This window comes from Labrus bergylta, chromosome 20 (genome assembly GCF_963930695.1).
Source record: "Labrus bergylta chromosome 20, fLabBer1.1, whole genome shotgun sequence".
Taxonomy (NCBI): Eukaryota; Metazoa; Chordata; class Actinopteri; order Labriformes; family Labridae; genus Labrus; species Labrus bergylta.
In genome coordinates, this window is record NC_089214.1 from 1,082,103 (window position 1) to 1,100,429 (window position 18,327).

Consider the following 18,327-nt stretch of genomic DNA (forward strand, 5'->3'; position numbering starts at 1 on the left):
GCACGAACATAATGATATGAAATGATGACAGTCCTGATGAAATCAAAACATCTTTTGAATCCAAGAAGTCAGACGTCTGAGTTGAGCTTCCTCTGCACAAAGTGACCAAAGTGTGATTACAGATGTTTCCCAGGAAACCAGTGACTGTAATGACTTTTCCAGGTGTTGAGAATTTTAAGCAATAAAAAAACCCTTCCTCTCAGGTTGCTCCATTTTCTTAGAGTAAAACTTTAACAAGTTTCCGATCTTTACTCCTCACCAGCTTGTATTTTTAACACCTGACAGATGAAAGAGTTACAGTTATTAAATCACAATTCATAAATCTCAGACATAACTCTGAAGAAATAAATCATTTTGATGGAAGAAATGGCGACGTACAAAGTTTAAAAAAGCAAACAAAAACGATGGGTTCAGGCTGGAAGTAGCTCTGTTGTAACCTACTTCAGTGAAGGAAATGCTGCTGACAACCAACAAAAAGGGGTGCTAAGGAGGAAACTTTGCCAACCACCTTGTGTGATCAGTGCAGTTCACAGATCTGTGGATTGATACATGGAGGATTTGCAGTAAAAATTAAAGTGTCCCAATTTGGAGGTTTGAAAATATGGCCACCCTACAGTAGTAGTTTCTGTTGAGGCTGGCAAGTGCCAACATCTTTTTTAAATATGTTCTTTTGGGTCTTAAGTCTTGCACAGTTGATATCACCTACTTGGGGCACAGTCAATGAACTCCAGGTCATCCAGCGCAGCTCCTCCACTCACATCCATCGAGCGAATCCCCTCGATAATCACCTCAAAGTTCCTCAGCTTCCTCAGAGGGATCTCTGCTCGGTTCCACTTGTTCCCGTGATTCCCCGTTTTGTTCCACACCTCCCACAGATCGTTCTCCGTCTGTGGAAACAGAGCAGCGCTGACCAAAGAGTCCCTCTGCACCTTTAAGAAAAAGCTAAAGACCCAGCTCTTTCATGAATACCTACTAACTTAATGATGATGGTCTCCATATTATTGATGATGATGATGGTAATGACGATGGTTTTTGTTTGATAACGACGACTTATAAGATGGTTTCTATACTGATTAGAGCTCTCAAGAACTGCCCTCAATGTTGTGCTTTGCCTCTGGTCACTTCCTGTCAGCACCTGTGTGTCCAATCAGACTCAAAGCTGATCGTTTGCTCTTACTGACATTGTTCCCTTTTTTTCTAGATCCTTGCTTGTGTTGTTCTTACTCTCTGATGTACGTCGCTTTGGATAAAAGAGTCTGCTAAGTGAATTGTAGAATTGTAATAATGTTTCAAAGAGCCTCACAGTGAAGTGAAAGCTGTGAGAAATCTGAGTCAAACACTGAGTAAGTAAAAAGTGATGAAGTCAAAATGAGCTGGAATTAACTCTTGGACAGAGCGGCGCTGCAGAGAATCAGAGAGTGTCATTAAAGAGGAGTCGTTAAAGTCTCATTAGTATATCATCGTCATAATAAGTTCCCCCGTTTGCAGATCTACCATCCAAAATGGACCCGTGCTTTTCCTGAGTTATGCTAATGGTTTTCTCTCATGCCACATGTGGAACATATTAGAACACAGACCGGAGAGTATTCCTCTGTAAGCCTCATCTGTCTCTTCCCATGCACCTCACAGGCACTAAATCACGATTTACACAGTGTCGAAACAACAAATGGGACTTTGAAAAGGGATTTTTATGAGCGAGCATCCCACCGGCGGTTTTTTAATGTTGTGTCAAGAGCATGAAAGAGACTTTTACAAAGTCATATCACATCATATTAAAGATACGCTCTTTTGATTTTCAAGAATATGAGACACTTTGTGCAGAATTATTGGTGAAGATGTAGAAGTTGTTAGCGTCCTTTATTTTGAAATGTTTACAATACCACAGAGTTTTCAAACTGTGATAAATTCACAGTAGCAATGACTCAACTAAGAACACTGAATTTGAGAGAAAATGGTTCAAAGGGAAAGAAGTGCAACACTAAAGACAAACTCAGACAAATCCATTCAAAGAAGGATGAAAGGAAATAAAAGAAGATTGAGCCTCGTAGACATCGTGACAATGATATCAGCCTCTCTGCAGCTCCAGCTCGGCTTAACAGGAACACAGCAGGAAGAATGACAAAGCATTCTACTAAAGGTAAAGACATCAGATAATCTTGTTTTTAATCATTATTTAAAAAGATCCCATGTTAAAAAGAGCAACCAGTGAGCTGTGTAGAGAGTGAGATGATAAAGGTATCTTACTCTCTGATCATTAAGGAAACATGCTATGTTGAAGTGCTGGCTTCTCTGACAACAATGCAGCAGCCAGTATGTCCTCCTTCTAACTTTAGATTCTGCGCAGTTATCAGGTCAACAGGTGTTGCAGCGATGGAAGCGGTCAAGAGAAGTGGTTCAGATAGAAGTGATTGTACCCGACCTAAAAAGCCTCTGCATGTTTCTAATAAGCTCCACGAGCAGAAACGTGCTCAAACTAGGATCAATATTGGAGATGCTTTTGAAAAATGGAGAGAGGTTAGAACACAGAAAGGTTTACAGACCCATGCAGAGCTGGATAAACACTGAAGCTTCAGAGTCCACCACATGGTGACCTGAGTGAGCATCCACTCTAGAGAGGGGGGGGGGGGGGGGGGGAGAGACAGCTCTCAGAATCAGATTCAGAATCTGGGTTTATTGCCAAGTACATTTACACATACAAGGAATTTGACTTGGTGTATTGGTGCTAAACAATTAACAAGGAAATAAACAATGTAATGAGGCTAGAGTCCTTGTCTCTTTGCTGCATATCATCCTCCCCTCTCTCCTCCCATCATGTTCTGTCTCATCTCATAAAAAGGCCCAGAAAACCTTAAGTTTGAAGTCAGTAAGGAGAACTTCTGCCTGGTTCAACAACTCAGTGTTTAACATAAGGATCTAGAGAGTTAACACCCGTTCTGCAGAAGTTCATGATGTGCGATATTAAGACTGCCTTTGCTCCGCAGTAATCCATAACGGCTTCCTCGTCCTCTGGACTCCTTAAAGGTGACTGCAGGTCCATAATATCACGTCATTAATTCAGCCCCTTGTCTCGATGAGAATCAGTCTCAGAACAGTCAAACTTTCAAGACTTTGCAGGTGAACAAAGCACACTGTGTGTGCGCCAAAGACATCAAACTTACTGTACTCCAAGTTGCATGATATGGCCAGAGGCTCGACTGCAGTAAAAGAGACCTACTCAAAAGCAGAGGACGAGCAATGTCACACTCCACTCTGCAGTTTAAAGCCTATTAAAATGCACCCTTGGGTGAGGCACGCATAGGCTGTCTCTTCTGCTATACACCAATGGAGCTCCAGCTTGAAATAATCTTGTTACTGCGAGAGTAGAGCGTAGATTAATAGGCAGCGTTACAGCACGACTTATCCAGATTTATGTCAAGGCGTTAAGACTCAATCTATAAAAGCGGCCTCAGAGCGACTGACGACTCCATGATACTGGCATACGTGGCTCACATTTGATGCCTCGGCGGCGTATCAGCTGAGGCGTTTATTCGATCAATTTGAAGGCTCATTTCCTGAGCTCTCCATCAAGGCAATGCAACCACAAATTCAGTTTGCTCAAGGTGTAGACTGGATGTACATTTGCATCATTACTGCGTTTTATTTTGCCCCTGGTGACCGTCACGAGGAAAGAGTAAATTGTAATCGAGATGAAACATTTCTATTTATTGAACACTTGAAAATCCCCCGAGTCTTAATGTTGTTCTGAATATTCCACCAAAGCCGAGATAGAATTTTTTATTCATGGATTTTCGTTTATGGGATTCTCAGTCACCTTCATTTCAGTCAGCATCTGCTTTTATACTCCATGTGGAAAATGATTTAACACTAAAAGGAAATTAGCATACTGTTGCATGGTTAAGCTATCAACATGGACAAGTTATGAGTTTTGTGGGGCCATATTTTTCTTGGTTTCAACATTGTTTCTTTGGCTGATGTGCAGACGTTTGGTTCACCATAATAGAGACCACATTGGAACCCCACTACACCATAAAGTATTTAAAAAATGAATAAATGGCAGGCCGTGCAGCTTCATTTGAAGTCATTACTCGACTATCATCATGAGAGTTTGCAGATTTAAAAAGATTTGTGGAAGAGAAAGGCTTACTATACAAACAGTCTGCTCTTATTAAACATGAAATGTAAAGTCTTGGAGGGAGGGCGATGTATTCTTTGCTCCCTAGAACACTAACGTCGGGGGATTGTGATCATCCGCTGTGGGAAGCTTCAGTCTGCTCACTGAAGGTAAGTGAGTTTCCCTGCTCCCAGCCCTGGTTTTTTCACCCGACGTTAAGTGATAGAGAGTTAAAATATTTCCCACAGTTGTCAGTGACTTAGCCTCACATGTCCCAGGAACGGGTGAACCGAAGAACGAGTTCCCGGCTCCTTTTGTTTTAGGGTTAGGGTTATTAACCTTATTATCATCAACAATTCCCTAATTTTTCACTAATCTTAGAGCCTTTTTATGTGTTTCCCCCCATGACACTTTTTGTGTTTATGAGACGTAATAACGTAGAGTACTTCAATGTATTGTTGTACTTTAATATATTTTGGTGGGAAGTATGTTTTATTGGGTATATTATATCAGGTAAAATATACCCGACATTAGTGATGGTGTTACAAAACTGTTAGTTAGTGTTCTAGGGTTAAAGGAAATCTATAACACACTGGGGAATTAACTGGACGAGAGATTTAAAAAAAAAAAAAAAAAAAACCTGCTTTGTCTGGCATCCATTCAGAATCAGAAGTGTTATAAATTCACATTGTCCTTGTCAAGCGATAAATAGATGTCACAAAGGGGGGGTTTCAGATTGGTCTGTTACCCACCTGTCTGACTCCTGTTTTTGTTCAGGTTGTAGAGGACAGTTATCAGTGTGACTAAAACAACTCTGAGGAGCACTTAAAGTCTTAATCTGTGATTCTTCACACTTAAATGTATAAATCAAGTATCTCCTCTGAAAATAACTCTGTGAGTCATGACTGTCTACAATGGGTGTAACACCCGAGTCCCACTGTCTGTGATGTTTTCAGAGTTTTCAGAGTCCTATCTTCACTTTGTTTACATCGCCTGGACGGCCGGCTGACTCCTCCCCTCGTGTATAAAAGTTGTTTAATTGAGGGACTAGAGAAAAGAAGAATAACATACTGTACTCACTGCTTAACTGTGTTTCTAGATCACGCTCATTTCAGGTAAATTTACATGCAGTGTGAAGATACCAGCATAATAAAGATCACTAGCATTAGCATGCTAACACAACAATGCAGCGCGAGTTGTTTTGGTTTCATGCTGGAGCTCAAGGGCGACATCTGCTGGATCAAAAAATCACATATAAAGACTTTAACTGAAAGTAAAACATGTAAGTCAAGTGAGTATAAGCCCCTCCCTCCTACTCTGAGTCCAGCATCATTACCATAACTGCCTTTGATCTCCGATCCCTCCCACTCTGTGTTTACACTGCGATGCCTGTCTGAGTGTGTTTTCATGTTTGTATTTATGTTGTCTCTTTGACACGAGGCGATATGACGCTGTATAAAAGCTATAACGTGATAAATTACAGCACAAAGCAATAACGTGTAAGTGCTAATGTCTTTGAACCTGCGAGGTCATACATGCACTTAACTTCAATTGTGTGTGAGGGGAGACTATAGGGACACACAGCTGAGCTCAGATATTGATTCTCTCTCTCTTTCTCCCACATACTCGTAAAAAGACAGAAAGTCAGACAACACACACAGACACACACACAATCAGCAAAATCCTACATAATGACCTCTGATTTCTCCACGCTCTGTCTCTGTCTGTTCCTCGTTTTCAAATCGAGCTCGAACCTTCTTCTTCAAAGGCCAAACTTTACATTTTCCAGCCGTGCACATGAACATGGAGGACTTGTAACATGTATTCATCATGTGCAGCCTCGCACACAGACACACTATCAATCACATAACCAGCGGGCCTGACTGAAGAAAAAAAAAAGGGACACATGATGTGATTTGAATTTCTTAAAGCGTCTGCACAACACTTCATGTAAAATCAATAACACAGCAGGGGGGTGGAGAACTTGTGCATATATCTAAAATACAAAACAGGATCAGTAAAAACAATAGGTACATCCACAGGTGCATAAGCAGAACATACTATGTAAGAGACTGAAGAGTCATTTCATATTTAACATGAAAAAAAGCAAATATTTAATATTTTATTCCACAAAACCAAACATATTGACTCCAGTTGAAATTTGAAGACCAAGTCTCAATGTTCAAAAACACAACCATCACAGCACAACAGGCAAGTTTAAGCCTCAATTCCCAAACCTAAAGGCAATTAGGGCGCAGTCTTTTTATGTAAATAGACATTTAACCCTTTACACTTAATATTGCCTTTTTCTTATAGTGTCACAGCTTTCAGCGACAAAAAACTCAGAGCACATTTCACTCCAGCCTCCACCCGCCTGTCAACCACGTCAGCTACGCGCCCTTATTGTGAAAAACTCTTATCCTTCATGAAATCATATCCTTATATAAAGTCCTGCTCTGTTACCTCGATGACTTTGCTGCTGCAGCCTCAGTCAGTATCAGTGTCCTTCTTTTGCATTTTATGATATGCAAATGTGTTGGGACCCTTCCTTTACTGCTTTATTTTAAATTTACATAAAAAACTCGCTGACGTGTTCTGCAAAATTGCAAAGCTGTTTTCTGTAGTTCACATAAGGACACTCTGACAACCCCACATTTGCTGTGAGTGAGAAATAAATCTGCAGCCTCAGACACAAATAAAAAACACCCAAAGAGTAAGTCTACTCCCGCACCTTGACCTTGAGTCGTACTCGACAAAGTGAAGTGAAGTGAAGTGAAGTTGCAGGAGGTAGCAGGCAGAGTACACCACAGCAGAATTTAAATGGCGGGAAAAAGCTGCAGCAGAAGTCTTAATCCCTCCCAAAGTCGAGCATGAATACACAAACTAGATGGCTGAGTGCTTAACAAGTGAGGAGCCATGAGAAGTGGAAGGGCCGGTGTGTGCCCAGATGGTGGGGTAGAGATGTCTCTGGGGCCGAGGGTTGACCACAACGCCCATCATTCACCTCCACATATGATGGATTCAGTGCACCGACTCGTTAACCATCTTCATTTTCATCTTTTAATCAAATCTGGCATTGAAACCAAGCGGTGGGTCTGATGTTGCTCCTTTGATATCAGTTAGAATCAACATTGCTTATCTTGGTTGGTGTGAGTTCAACCATAGTCAAAAAAACATGTCTTACCTTGATCAGCAGGCGGATTGTTCCAGAGGCCTTGTGGGAAATGTAGTACCAGAAGGAAAGCTTGCAGATGGCGCTCGACTCTTTCCAAACAGAGCTTCTGATATGAGCTTTATCTCCTTTTAGTCCCACAGGTGTAGCTTCCAGGTAGATGAAATGACCTGCAGAGAAAGGATGGTGAGGAAAGGAGGAAGGGGAAAAGAGGAATTGATATCTATCTCTGTACCAGGAAGCTCTTGCAGCCCAGTGACAAATTACAGCAAGGTTAAAGCAGCGTGGCTGGGGAGGGAGGGCTTAGGGTCACAGAGTTATCGCTGACACATCTTCTAATATCTCACTGCCGCCGGGCACCCAGGGGAGCTCTGTGGAAGATTTCTGAGGTGAGTCAGGCTCATAAAGAAAAGAGGAACCTCAAAGAACCGGAAACAGGATGGGAAGGATGTCTGACTTTCTGCAAATATGTGGCAGTTATTCTCTCCCACTATAATTTACTTCTTACTGTCCTTTTATTTATGCTCTTATCTTAAATCCTCTTATGTTTAAACTTGGTAATTTTTTATCTTACTTACTTTGTCTATTTATGTTTTATATGCATATACTTTTTATTTTTGTTAATATTATTATTTTTTTTATTTAATTTATTCACTTGTTTCTATTTCTTTTCCTGCTCTTACCTTCTTATTGCTGTTCTCTTTTGATTTACTTTTATCTCTTTTAGTTTCTTACATCTTTTTAAATCTTTGGTCCTCTTGGTCTCAGCTCGTGTTGTTGGGTTCTTATGATGGTTCTTATGATGGCATTTGTGATGGTTCTTATCATGGTTCTTGTGATGGTTCTTATGATGGTTCTTGTGATGTTCTTGTGATGGTTCTTATGATGGTTCTTGTGATGTTCTTATGATGGTTCTTATGATGGTTCTTGTGATGGTTCTTGTGATGGTTCTTATGATGGTTTTATCATGGTTCTTATGATGGTTCTTGTGATGTTCTTATCATGGTTCTTGTGATGGTTCTTGTGATGGTTCTTGTGATGGTTCTTATGATGGTTCTTGTGATGGTTCTTGTGATGGTTCTTATCATGGTTCTTGTGATGGTTCTTATGATGGTTCTTATCATGGTTCTTGTGATGGTTCTTATGATGGTTCTTATGATGGTTCTTGTGATGGTTCTTGTGATGGTTCTTGTGATGGTTCTTATGATGGTTCTTGTGATGTTCTTATGATGGTTCTTATGATGGTTCTTATGATGGTTCTTATGATGGTTCTTGTGATGTTCTTATCATGGTTCTTATGATGGTTGTTGTGATGGTTCTTGTGATGGTTCTTATGATGGTTCTTGTGATGGTTCTTGTGATGGTTCTTGTGATGGTTGTTGTGATGGTTGTTGTGATGGTTCTTGTGATGGTTCTTGTGATGGTCCTTGTGATGGTTCTTGTGATGGTTCTTGTGATGGTTCTTATGATGGTTCTTGTGATGGTTCTTGTGATGGTTCTTATCATGGTTCTTGTGATGGTTCTTGTGATGGTTCTTGTGATGGTTCTTGTGATGGTCCTTATGATGGTTCTTATAATGGTTCTTGTGATGGTTCTTGTGATGGTTCTTATGATGGTTCTTGTGATGGTTCTTGTGATGGTTCTTATCATGGTTCTTGTGATGGTTCTTGTGATGGTTCTTATCATGGTTCTTGTGATGGTTCTTATGATGGTTCTTATCATGGTTCTTGTGATGGTTCTTATGATGGTTGTTGTGATGGTTCTTGTGATGGTTGTTGTGATGGTTCTTGTGATGGTTCTTATGATGGTTCTTATCATGGTTCTTGTGATGGTTCTTATGATGGTTCTTATGATGGTTCTTATGATGGTTCTTGTGATGGTTCTTGTGATGGTTCTTGTGATGGTCCTTATGATGGTTCTTATAATGGTTCTTGTGATGGTTCTTGTGATGGTTCTTGTGATGGTTGTTGTGATGGTTCTTGTGATGGTTCTTATGATGGTTCTTGTGATGGTTCTTGTGATGGTTCTTATCATGGTTCTTGTGATGGTTCTTATGATGGTTCTTATCATGGTTCTTGTGATGGTTCTTATGATGGTTCTTATGATGGTTCTTATGATGGTTCTTGTGATGGTTCTTGTGATGGTTCTTGTGATGGTTCTTATGATGGTTCTTGTGATGTTCTTATGATGGTTCTTATGATGGTTCTTATGATGGTTCTTGTGATGTTCTTATCATGGTTCTTGTGATGGTTCTTGTGATGGTTCTTGTGATGGTTCTTGTGATGGTTCTTGTGATGGTTGTTGTGATGGTTCTTGTGATGGTCCTTATGATGGTTCTTATAATGGTTCTTGTGATGGTTCTTGTGATGGTTCTTATGATGGTTCTTGTGATGGTTCTTGTGATGGTTCTTATCATGGTTCTTGTGATGGTTCTTGTGATGGTTCTTATCATGGTTCTTGTGATGGTTCTTATGATGGTTCTTATCATGGTTCTTGTGATGGTTCTTATGATGGTTGTTGTGATGGTTCTTGTGATGGTTCTTATGATGGTTCTTGTGATGGTCGGGTTCTATATTTCTGTTGGGTATCGTGCACTTTGGGTTCTTTTCTGTTGAATTGTATTTAATTATTTTTAGTATTTTGCATTTGTTATGTTCTTGTTGTTGTTTATGTTCTTCTGTGTTTGGTTTAGTTTGTTCTTGTTTTTGCTGTTTGTCAAAGCACTTTGTAAACCTGTGTTTTTAAAAGGTGCTATAGAAATAAAGTTATTATTATATAATATTTCAAGAGTCTCTATATTTTCTATAGTCTCCATGTTCTGAGCCTTTTTGCACCACTGTAACTGCTCCTTCTTTGCCCTTGTGTTCTTTCCCTTTTCATTGTACACATTGAATGATGGAATTAAAGCTGTGCATCAATCGCACCCAAGCTCACCTGCTGAACATTCACATTCTGGGAAGTAGCTCATTGATTTTGTCACACAAAGTGGATGAAACATGAATTAAACATTGTGGAGAGCTACAGCAACATTTGGAATGCAAACAGGTGAACATTTTAAATTCAGCTCGGTTTCGTTTTTGCTGGTTAAACAAAACCACCCACAAGTGTTCATGCACTTGCTCAATTACACGATGGTAATTCAGAGCGGAGGCTGGAAAAGCACAGAATCTCATCGTCAGGAGAAACTGGACTCATCAAAAGTTTTAAAACTGCTAAATTAGGGGACTTTTTAAAAGAGTATATGTTCTACAAACACAGTGTGAATACAAACCATTTTCATCCATCAGTGTGTGGTCGTGCGGAGGCCGCATGCTTCTGACAGACCCCGTGCCCAGCGTCCAATTGAAATTATCGGCCGGGGAGCTCTTCCAGCCACAGCGACCGCTCTCAAAGCTGCAGGAAGTCCCACAATCCTTTTCATCGGTGCCGTCGCCACAATCGTCTGTGAAGTCACAGCTCCGCCCTGGGTGGAAATACCGGCCATTTTCACACGGCAGGAGGTCTGAAGGACAAATGCCTGGAAAAAACAAGACAAGCAGGTAAAAATATAACTCACACTACTCGTGTTTGTTTTCCAACATTACAATTGTTATGTTTTATTGTACTGAGAGAGACTGATGTGTGGAAGAGCATGAATTTGCTCACTTGTTAAATGTTATGGATATAGTTCCACTCATTGCTAAAAACGGCCAGTTATAGCTTAGCATAATAACATAAAACAGGGTGAAACGCTACGCCGACTTCACTAGAGGTCAAAATCTACCTACCAGAGCCTCAAAAATGTACTTATTTTTAGATTACTTTGTTTTTTCTGGACAAAAAGAAACATATTAAGTGAAATCACTGACCGTTTTCCTGTTTCTTGTCTTAATGCTAAGCTACGCTAATCTACCACAGGCGTTATATTTATTGTAATGATACAGACATGTTGTATGGTGTTGTTCTTCTCGTCTCAGTCTTGGCAAGAATAATATAAAAACAGATTATTCCTTCAAGAATGACATAGCAAAGGGCGCTAGATAGCCTAGCGGTTATGTTGCGTTCCGCTTGTACAGAGGCTATAGACCCGTGGGTTCGAATCTGACCTCAGCCCTCTGCTGCTTGGCATCCCTCTTTCTTACAACCAAACATTTCATGTCTAATCTAATAAAGGCAAAAGTGGCACAAGATAGAAAAGAATGGGAAACGCAATAAAATACAGTATTTTACAGTAAAACTTCTCCTCGTAACAAGAGTTCAGTTTTCATTCTGAGGGAAACAAAAAGAGTGTGGAGACCATCTGCATACAGCATCAGGGTCTCTTTAAGAGGCTTTAAGAAGACAAAAGAGCATACAGCTATAAACCAAAATCAGTGTATCATAGGGTGCTGAAGTTGTGGGGGGGTGGGTGGGGGGCTGGAATCTGCTTCTTTTGGTGCCAGGCATTCCAGCAGGGTCAGAGCCTGGCTTTGGGGAGTGTTAGAAAAGGAGATGAGGCGTGATGAAGAGGGGTGGTCCCTGTAAGTAAAAGGAGAGAAAGGGGTATAAGTCCCTCCTAATCCTTTTGTTCCTCTTCAGATGCACAGGACCAGAAGCAATGCGGCCCCAACAAAGCCACAGAGGAAGCCAGGAAGCCAGGAAGCCACGCCCCCCCCCCCCCCCCCCCGACTGTGAAGCCAGGCTTCCTCACCTCCTGACAGCGGAGCACAGTGGATTCATATTAAAGAAGTGTTCATGCAATAGGACACTTCTCCTAGAAGTCGGTTACACTCTGAATTAATTTGTCCTTATTCATTTGAGTTCTTATTTTATGACATAGATAACTTTGATGCTCTTTAATGCTGTGTGATGAATGACCTTCACACCAGGGACCCTCTGTCCCCCTACACAGTATGGAAGGCACACTGCCCCCTCCTGGTAGGATATTTCTTCAGATCATTAATTTTATATACTACTTTAACTGATGTCAGCAGTGGTGATTCAAGAGTCTGTTGGGGCCCTCGGCAAAAATTAATTGGGGGGCCTCCAACCAGTGCTCCCCCCAATTATGTCTCCTATAAACAGATAATCCCTCTCTTTTCCTTTGTTGACTTTCATTGACAAACTTTGGTTTCACAGCAACAACACATGTGACGCTTTGTTGGACAACCAGAGTGAGTGCTGTTATATGGGGCCCCCCTTAGGGAGGTTTCCTACTGTCATTGCAAAATTTGCACATTTTGAGAGTATTTTAAGGTTTAAAGATTGTGAAAAACTGCAAAGAAAAAAGGAGCACACTCGACAATGAATAAAGTTCCAGGTGCACGACCGCAAGAAGACTATTGAACTCCAGAGGTGCTGCTTGTCAACAGGCAGGGCAGGCAACTGCTTGGGGCCCCAGATCAGTAGGGGGCCCCAAGCAAACTTTAAAAAGAGACAAAAAATCAGCACACTAAAGTTTCCTTTATCTGGGCGAGAGCATCGACAAAACAACAACGGACGCGTTTCAGCACTAGGCCTTCATCAGCGCCCTAGATAAAGGAATATAGGAAACATGAAGGACACTTAGTGTGCTGACTTTTTTGTCTCTTTTTAAAGTTTGTCAACCCTTGGGGCCCCCGTTCTGATTTGGGGCCCTAAGCTGTTGCCTGCCCTGCCCTGTTGACAAGCAGCACCTCTGGATGTCAATAATGCCAATTATAATTAGAATATTGTAATAGTGCACTGGTGTTGAGTACAGAGGGCCATGGAGTGAAGGTGACTGTTGTGTATTTTCCACAGACAAGTTCAGCTCAAAGCCAAATAATGTACTGACCGGGGAGGGTTCAAAATTTTACCTTCATTATTAACCTCCATGTGAGTGAAATCTTCTAATGAAAGTCATGGATCCTTCCATGACTTTCATTATTCCACTTTTTATTATCTCTGCTGCCTGATTATGAAGTCTGACAGAGCAGAAACTCAATTACATTTCTGATTCTGATTGCTGGGTATGTTTTGTTTTTCTCCATGTGGGCTGCATCGACACATAGAGCCTCTGAATGTGTTAAGTCTATGTTGAGTATTCTGCATCAGTCTACAATGTGTTTTTAAAAGGGAAGGAAAAAAAACACAGGCTCATGCTGCGGGCGCACGCGGCGCTCCAGTACTCCATCATGTAATGAGATGATGTTTTAGAATGAAGCAGGCCTGAGGGGCTTCAGTATATAATTACAGCTCCTGCTGTCTTTGGGCTCATCAGTATAACTGTACATCCACTTCAGCCTGCAGCAGCTATAAACCACCCTCCACCCCGCCCACCGCCTCCTGCACTTCCCTTAATGGTGGGATGAACTTGGTTTCACTGTCAGAGCAGAGGTTGTACTCCCTGTCCAAAACGTCTATGTACTCTCCACATCCTTCAGACCTGCTTTCTTTGCTCTGCTTGTAAATGTCTTAAGAAAAGATTCTCTCGTGTTAAAAAAAAGGGGGGGGAGGGGGTTGATCTTGTAAATGTTTTTTTTTTTCTTATGCATTTTTTTTTTATTTAAGAAAAAAGAGATGCATCACACTTCTGTTGACGAATCTCGTCTTCTGCAGCTCATCTCTCTTTAAAAACAACAACAGAGCCTCATTCAGGGGCCTCACAGCTTCACAGCTTCACTCATTTCTGAGCACAGTAGAGTTTAGAAACTGTCTCCTCCCCGGCATCCAATACAAGAGAAAGACAATAAATTTAACAGGCCAATTATAGGCCCAGTAACAAAGGCAATAAATCAGCTCTAGTTGTTTTCTCTCGCCTCTGAAAGGTTTCCCCCGTAAAGAGGGGAAGGGATGCAGAGGACCATCGAAGAGATGAATCGTTCCCCAGCCGCAGATTCAGACGATGAAGGGGCTGGCTTTAGTCTGTGCTTAGACGTACAGGGACAAACACTGTGAGGGACCTCAGGACGTCAAGTCAATGAGGGAGTAATTCAGAATGATTCTGCTTTGTGTCTCATGGATAATGTGTTTTTATTGTTTTTTCCATATCTTAACAATACTTTAGTTAAAAGAAGATTGTGAACAAGGCTGCTCAGATGTCCAAAAATATTTAAATGAGACAGCAACATTTTGTTGTTGATGTGATGCTAGCGCTCTAGCTCTATTGACAGCTAACGCTAGCTAGCAGATTCTTTATGGTTAGCTTTTGAAACAAGAAAATGCGAGTCTCTCTAAATGTATGAAGTCACTCTCCATGACGAGAGTGTTAATGGGATAAGTAAACTCCAAGTAGCAACCTCCAGTTTTATTAAAAAGTAAGCCAATGCAGAATTGCAAAATCCTGCAGTTCCTGGAGTGTCCACTAGAGGCCGGCTGCAGAAGCACAGGAAGTCACATACACACCCATTCTAAAAAGCCTGTTTTTACAGCAGAGATGAACATGTTTACAGCCTGGTTCAAAAAACCAAATAGGTGTGATTAGCTCATGTCTGGATGGACACACACTGTACGGGGGGTGAATGTTTTGATGACTCATCAGTTTTGATTTGATGAAGGATAAGAGTTATTCACAATAAGGCGTGTAGCTGACCTGATTGACAGGTGGGCGCGGTGTAACGGTTTGTCAGGCGGTTTAAAACCCGCCTCAGCTCCAGCTCTCAGCCTGTCGTTAGGTTGACTGAAAGTTAGACTGAGACAGCATTTCCAGCATGGAGACCGCCATCGATGGGACTCCAGCGCCCCCTGCAGGAACGGATGACGTCCCTCAGGCTTCCTCCACTAATATTTACAATATGTTATACTACTCCGTGGTGGAGATTCTTGTTTCCATCTAGTTAAGCTTCATTTTGCGTCCAGCTAATACTGTGACATCATTGTGACATAGGCTCTTAAAATGTTTACTAAGTCATGTTATGGACATACTTTACAAACCTGCTTTATTCAGGGCAGTTTTCTTGTTTAATACTGACTGAACTAGTTTCTGAAACTTCCAGTTTTTCACCCAGCAGCCAATAATTCTCTGATGCTCTTATCAGCACACTATCACACAAGTCATCAAAACTGCAGTTATCTTCTTTGAAGACTGGGATATCTTTCCTCAAATAGGAAAATCATTTTAATTAACACTCGGGGTTCTTCTTCTCACACTGGACGTCATTTCTTAACATTTGGTGAAAAGAAACTCAGCTATGAAAAAAACCAGATAGTTACTTAAAGGACTTCAGTATGCTCCTTTTTAAAGGGATTAAAAAACTATTATTTATAAGCTTAGCGGATAAATCCCCCCGGTACTGTTCAGACAGTTTTTATGGTTGTGACAGCTTAGTAAGGAAAGCGAGTAGAGAGTGTACCTGGGGGAGGTGGAGGAGTGTTGTCCTCTGTTTCAACTGAGTAGGCGAGCAGACACCCTGGAGTGAACATGATGTCGTCCAAGCAGATATCACCCTTTTGGCTGCGGCCCACCTTTCCCTCGAAGACCACCTGAAAGTCTCCGGTGTGGCTTAGCTGAATCTCCCTCCTCTGCCAGTAGTTTCCCTGATCTCCCGTCAGGTTCAGCAGGAGCTGAAGGCGTCCTTCGCTCTTCCTGAACACGCCGAGGGTCCCGATGCCATCTCCGGACATGTGGAGGTAGAAACGCATCTGGAGAATGGTCACAAAATTAAAAATGTTTTAATTTAAAGGTGACATATCCTCCTCTTCTTCAGTGTAAATAAGTCTCAGAGCTCCTCAAAACATGTGTGTGAAGTTTCTTGTTCTAAATCCACTCTGATCCTGTATTTGATCATGTCTATAAACCCCTCTATTTCAGCCCTGCTCAGAACAGGCTGTTTCTGTGTCTGTACCTTTAAATATGTAAATGAACTGTGTTTGACCACGCCCCCTCTTTAGAAGGGCTTGGGTATACTCGGTGCTTTCTTGCTCCATGTCCTATTGTTTACGGTGAGAAGGCAGAGTCAGAGGGCAGAACAAACACCTAGCTGTGGGAGTGTCACCCACCTGGGGGAGGGGCTACTGCCCTTTGTGATGCCATGAAGGGAAAATCTCCAAACGGCCTGTTTGAGCACACATTTTCTGAAAAAGTGGAGCAGGCAGAAGACGGAGAGGATGGACTTTTCTCATCACTGGGGGGTTTGTAGACGGACTAGAGACACATGTTAGAGTTTTAATACAAACAGACACTTTTTTATTTTCTGATATATTCTTTTGATTTTATCTGCTGGAAAACCATCACCCCTGAAGGATTAATATCGAAAGAAACCAAAAAAGTGGAGGCATAAAAAAAGGTGATTAAGTTTAAACCTTTTCTCTAGAAAGATGTATTTTATTCTTAGTCGACGCTCAGAGAGAGATTGAGACTTTCCTCTGAGGCAGCAATATGTTTTATGGCTCTTCTCCAAATAGAGGTGTGTTCATGAGCTATACCGCAGCACAACTTCACCCTCCATCTCAGGAGAGAGATTGCACATCCCTCCCTCTCTAACTCCTTCCCTCCCTCCCGTCCCTTCAGTTTAATTGGTGCCTTTTCGCTGACTGTTTGATTGATTGACAGGTCGGGAGTGGGATAAGACAGGAACGACGTGCAGAGCAAACTGTGCAGTCAATCAAGACATCACTCCTCGGTGGAGCATCAGGCTGACAGCTGGGTCGACACACACACACACACACACACACACTATGAAGAGCACACACACATACTGTATACTCAGTTACTAATTGCTTGCTGTGTTACAACACATCTGCACATTAATGCATGACCAAAAACCACTGATTCAAAGACAATCATTTCTGAAGACTCTTTAAGCAGACAAAGACATCTTTGATAAATATTATAAGTTCTTCCTTGTGGTGACTTTGACGGGAGGATTGATAACTCTTTTTTTTTTGATCCAGCAGATGTCGCCCTTGAGCACCAGCATGAAACCAAAACAACTGGCGTTGCATTGTTGTGTTAGCATGCTAATGCTAGCGATCTTTATTATGCTGGTATCTTCACACTGCATGTAAATTTACCTGAAATGAGCGTGATCTAGAAACACAGTTAAGCAGTGAGTACAGTATGTTATTCTTCTTTTCTCTAGTCCCTCAATTAAACAACTTTTATACACGAGGGGAGGAGTCAGCCGGCCGTCCAGGCGATGTAAACAAAGTGAAGATAGGACTCTGAAAACTCTGAAAACATCACAGACAGTGGGACTCGGGTGTTACACCCATTGTAGACAGTCATGACTCACAGAGTTATTTTCAGAGGATATACTGGATTTCTACATTTAAGTGAGAAACATCACAAATAAAGACTTTAAAAGTGAATCTCAGGAGTTAATTAAGCTGAACAATTATAAGAGGGTAGGATAATAAACATGAAAGTGTTTATTGATCAAACACTGTAAATGCTCAAATAGTCTTGCTTTTGAACCAAGTGTTTTCTTTCACTTGTTCCATCTACTCTTACTCTTAGTTTTTCTATTTCAGAGTTAGTATTAGACTCCAGCTCACCTTGCAGTCTTTGCTATTGCGGCTCAGTAACGGTCCTGATATGCGGGCGGTGTCCCCGGCTGCCTGGGGGAAGGAGCTCTCCAGGTAAAGGTAGTGACCAGAGGGGTCTCCCAGGGTGTGGTCACTCGAAGGCCCAGCGCCAACTGTTGGAGTGCTGCCCGCTTTTATCAGCCAATCAAAGTCGTCCTCCCGCAACTGACGCCAGGAACAGAGGTCGAACTCGAAACTGCAGCGCAAGCCAAAGCCCTCTGAAAGGCAGCAAAGAGAAAATTAAGAAAATTGAGTCTGTACAATTGTGTGAAAGTTAATCTTTCTCAGGGTGTCATCGGGGGGGGGGTCTCACTGCAGATGTAGGGGTCCTCGTCCGATTGGTCCCCGCAGTGGTTGATGAAGTCACACAGGTTGTCCTCAGGGATGCACTGGCCGTTGGCGCAGGCGTACTGCTCAGGTGTGCACGGCTGCTCCAGAGGAAGAGGAGGGGAGCAGCGCAGGAAGCTGACATCGTCTATCACCACGTCACCCATGTAGCTGATCCCTCGCTTCACCCTGAACACCACCTGACCGACACAACAAACATTCGATCAACTCAAATTCAACTTCAAGGAATCTGGATTTCACCAACTGGTCATTA

At 41.8% G+C, this 18,327-nt stretch overlaps 1 protein-coding gene across 4 annotated transcripts in view; it reads right to left on the reverse strand.

Annotated features, from left to right (window-relative positions):
* The window catches only part of malrd1 (MAM and LDL receptor class A domain containing 1), a 53,829-nt gene that overhangs the window by 12,897 nt on the left and 22,605 nt on the right, over nt 1-18,327 (reverse strand). For all 4 annotated transcript variants that reach the window (XM_065948792.1, XM_065948793.1, XM_065948794.1 and 1 more), the window contains exons 16-21: nt 18,040-18,253; nt 17,697-17,944; nt 15,554-15,842; nt 10,555-10,800; nt 7,296-7,453; nt 707-887 (exon numbers count right to left, since the gene is read on the reverse strand). In XM_065948792.1, coding sequence (XP_065804864.1) covers nt 707-887; nt 7,296-7,453; nt 10,555-10,800; nt 15,554-15,842; nt 17,697-17,944; nt 18,040-18,253 — 1,336 coding nt within the window. The remainder of the gene's footprint in view (nt 1-706; nt 888-7,295; nt 7,454-10,554; nt 10,801-15,553; nt 15,843-17,696; nt 17,945-18,039; nt 18,254-18,327) is intronic.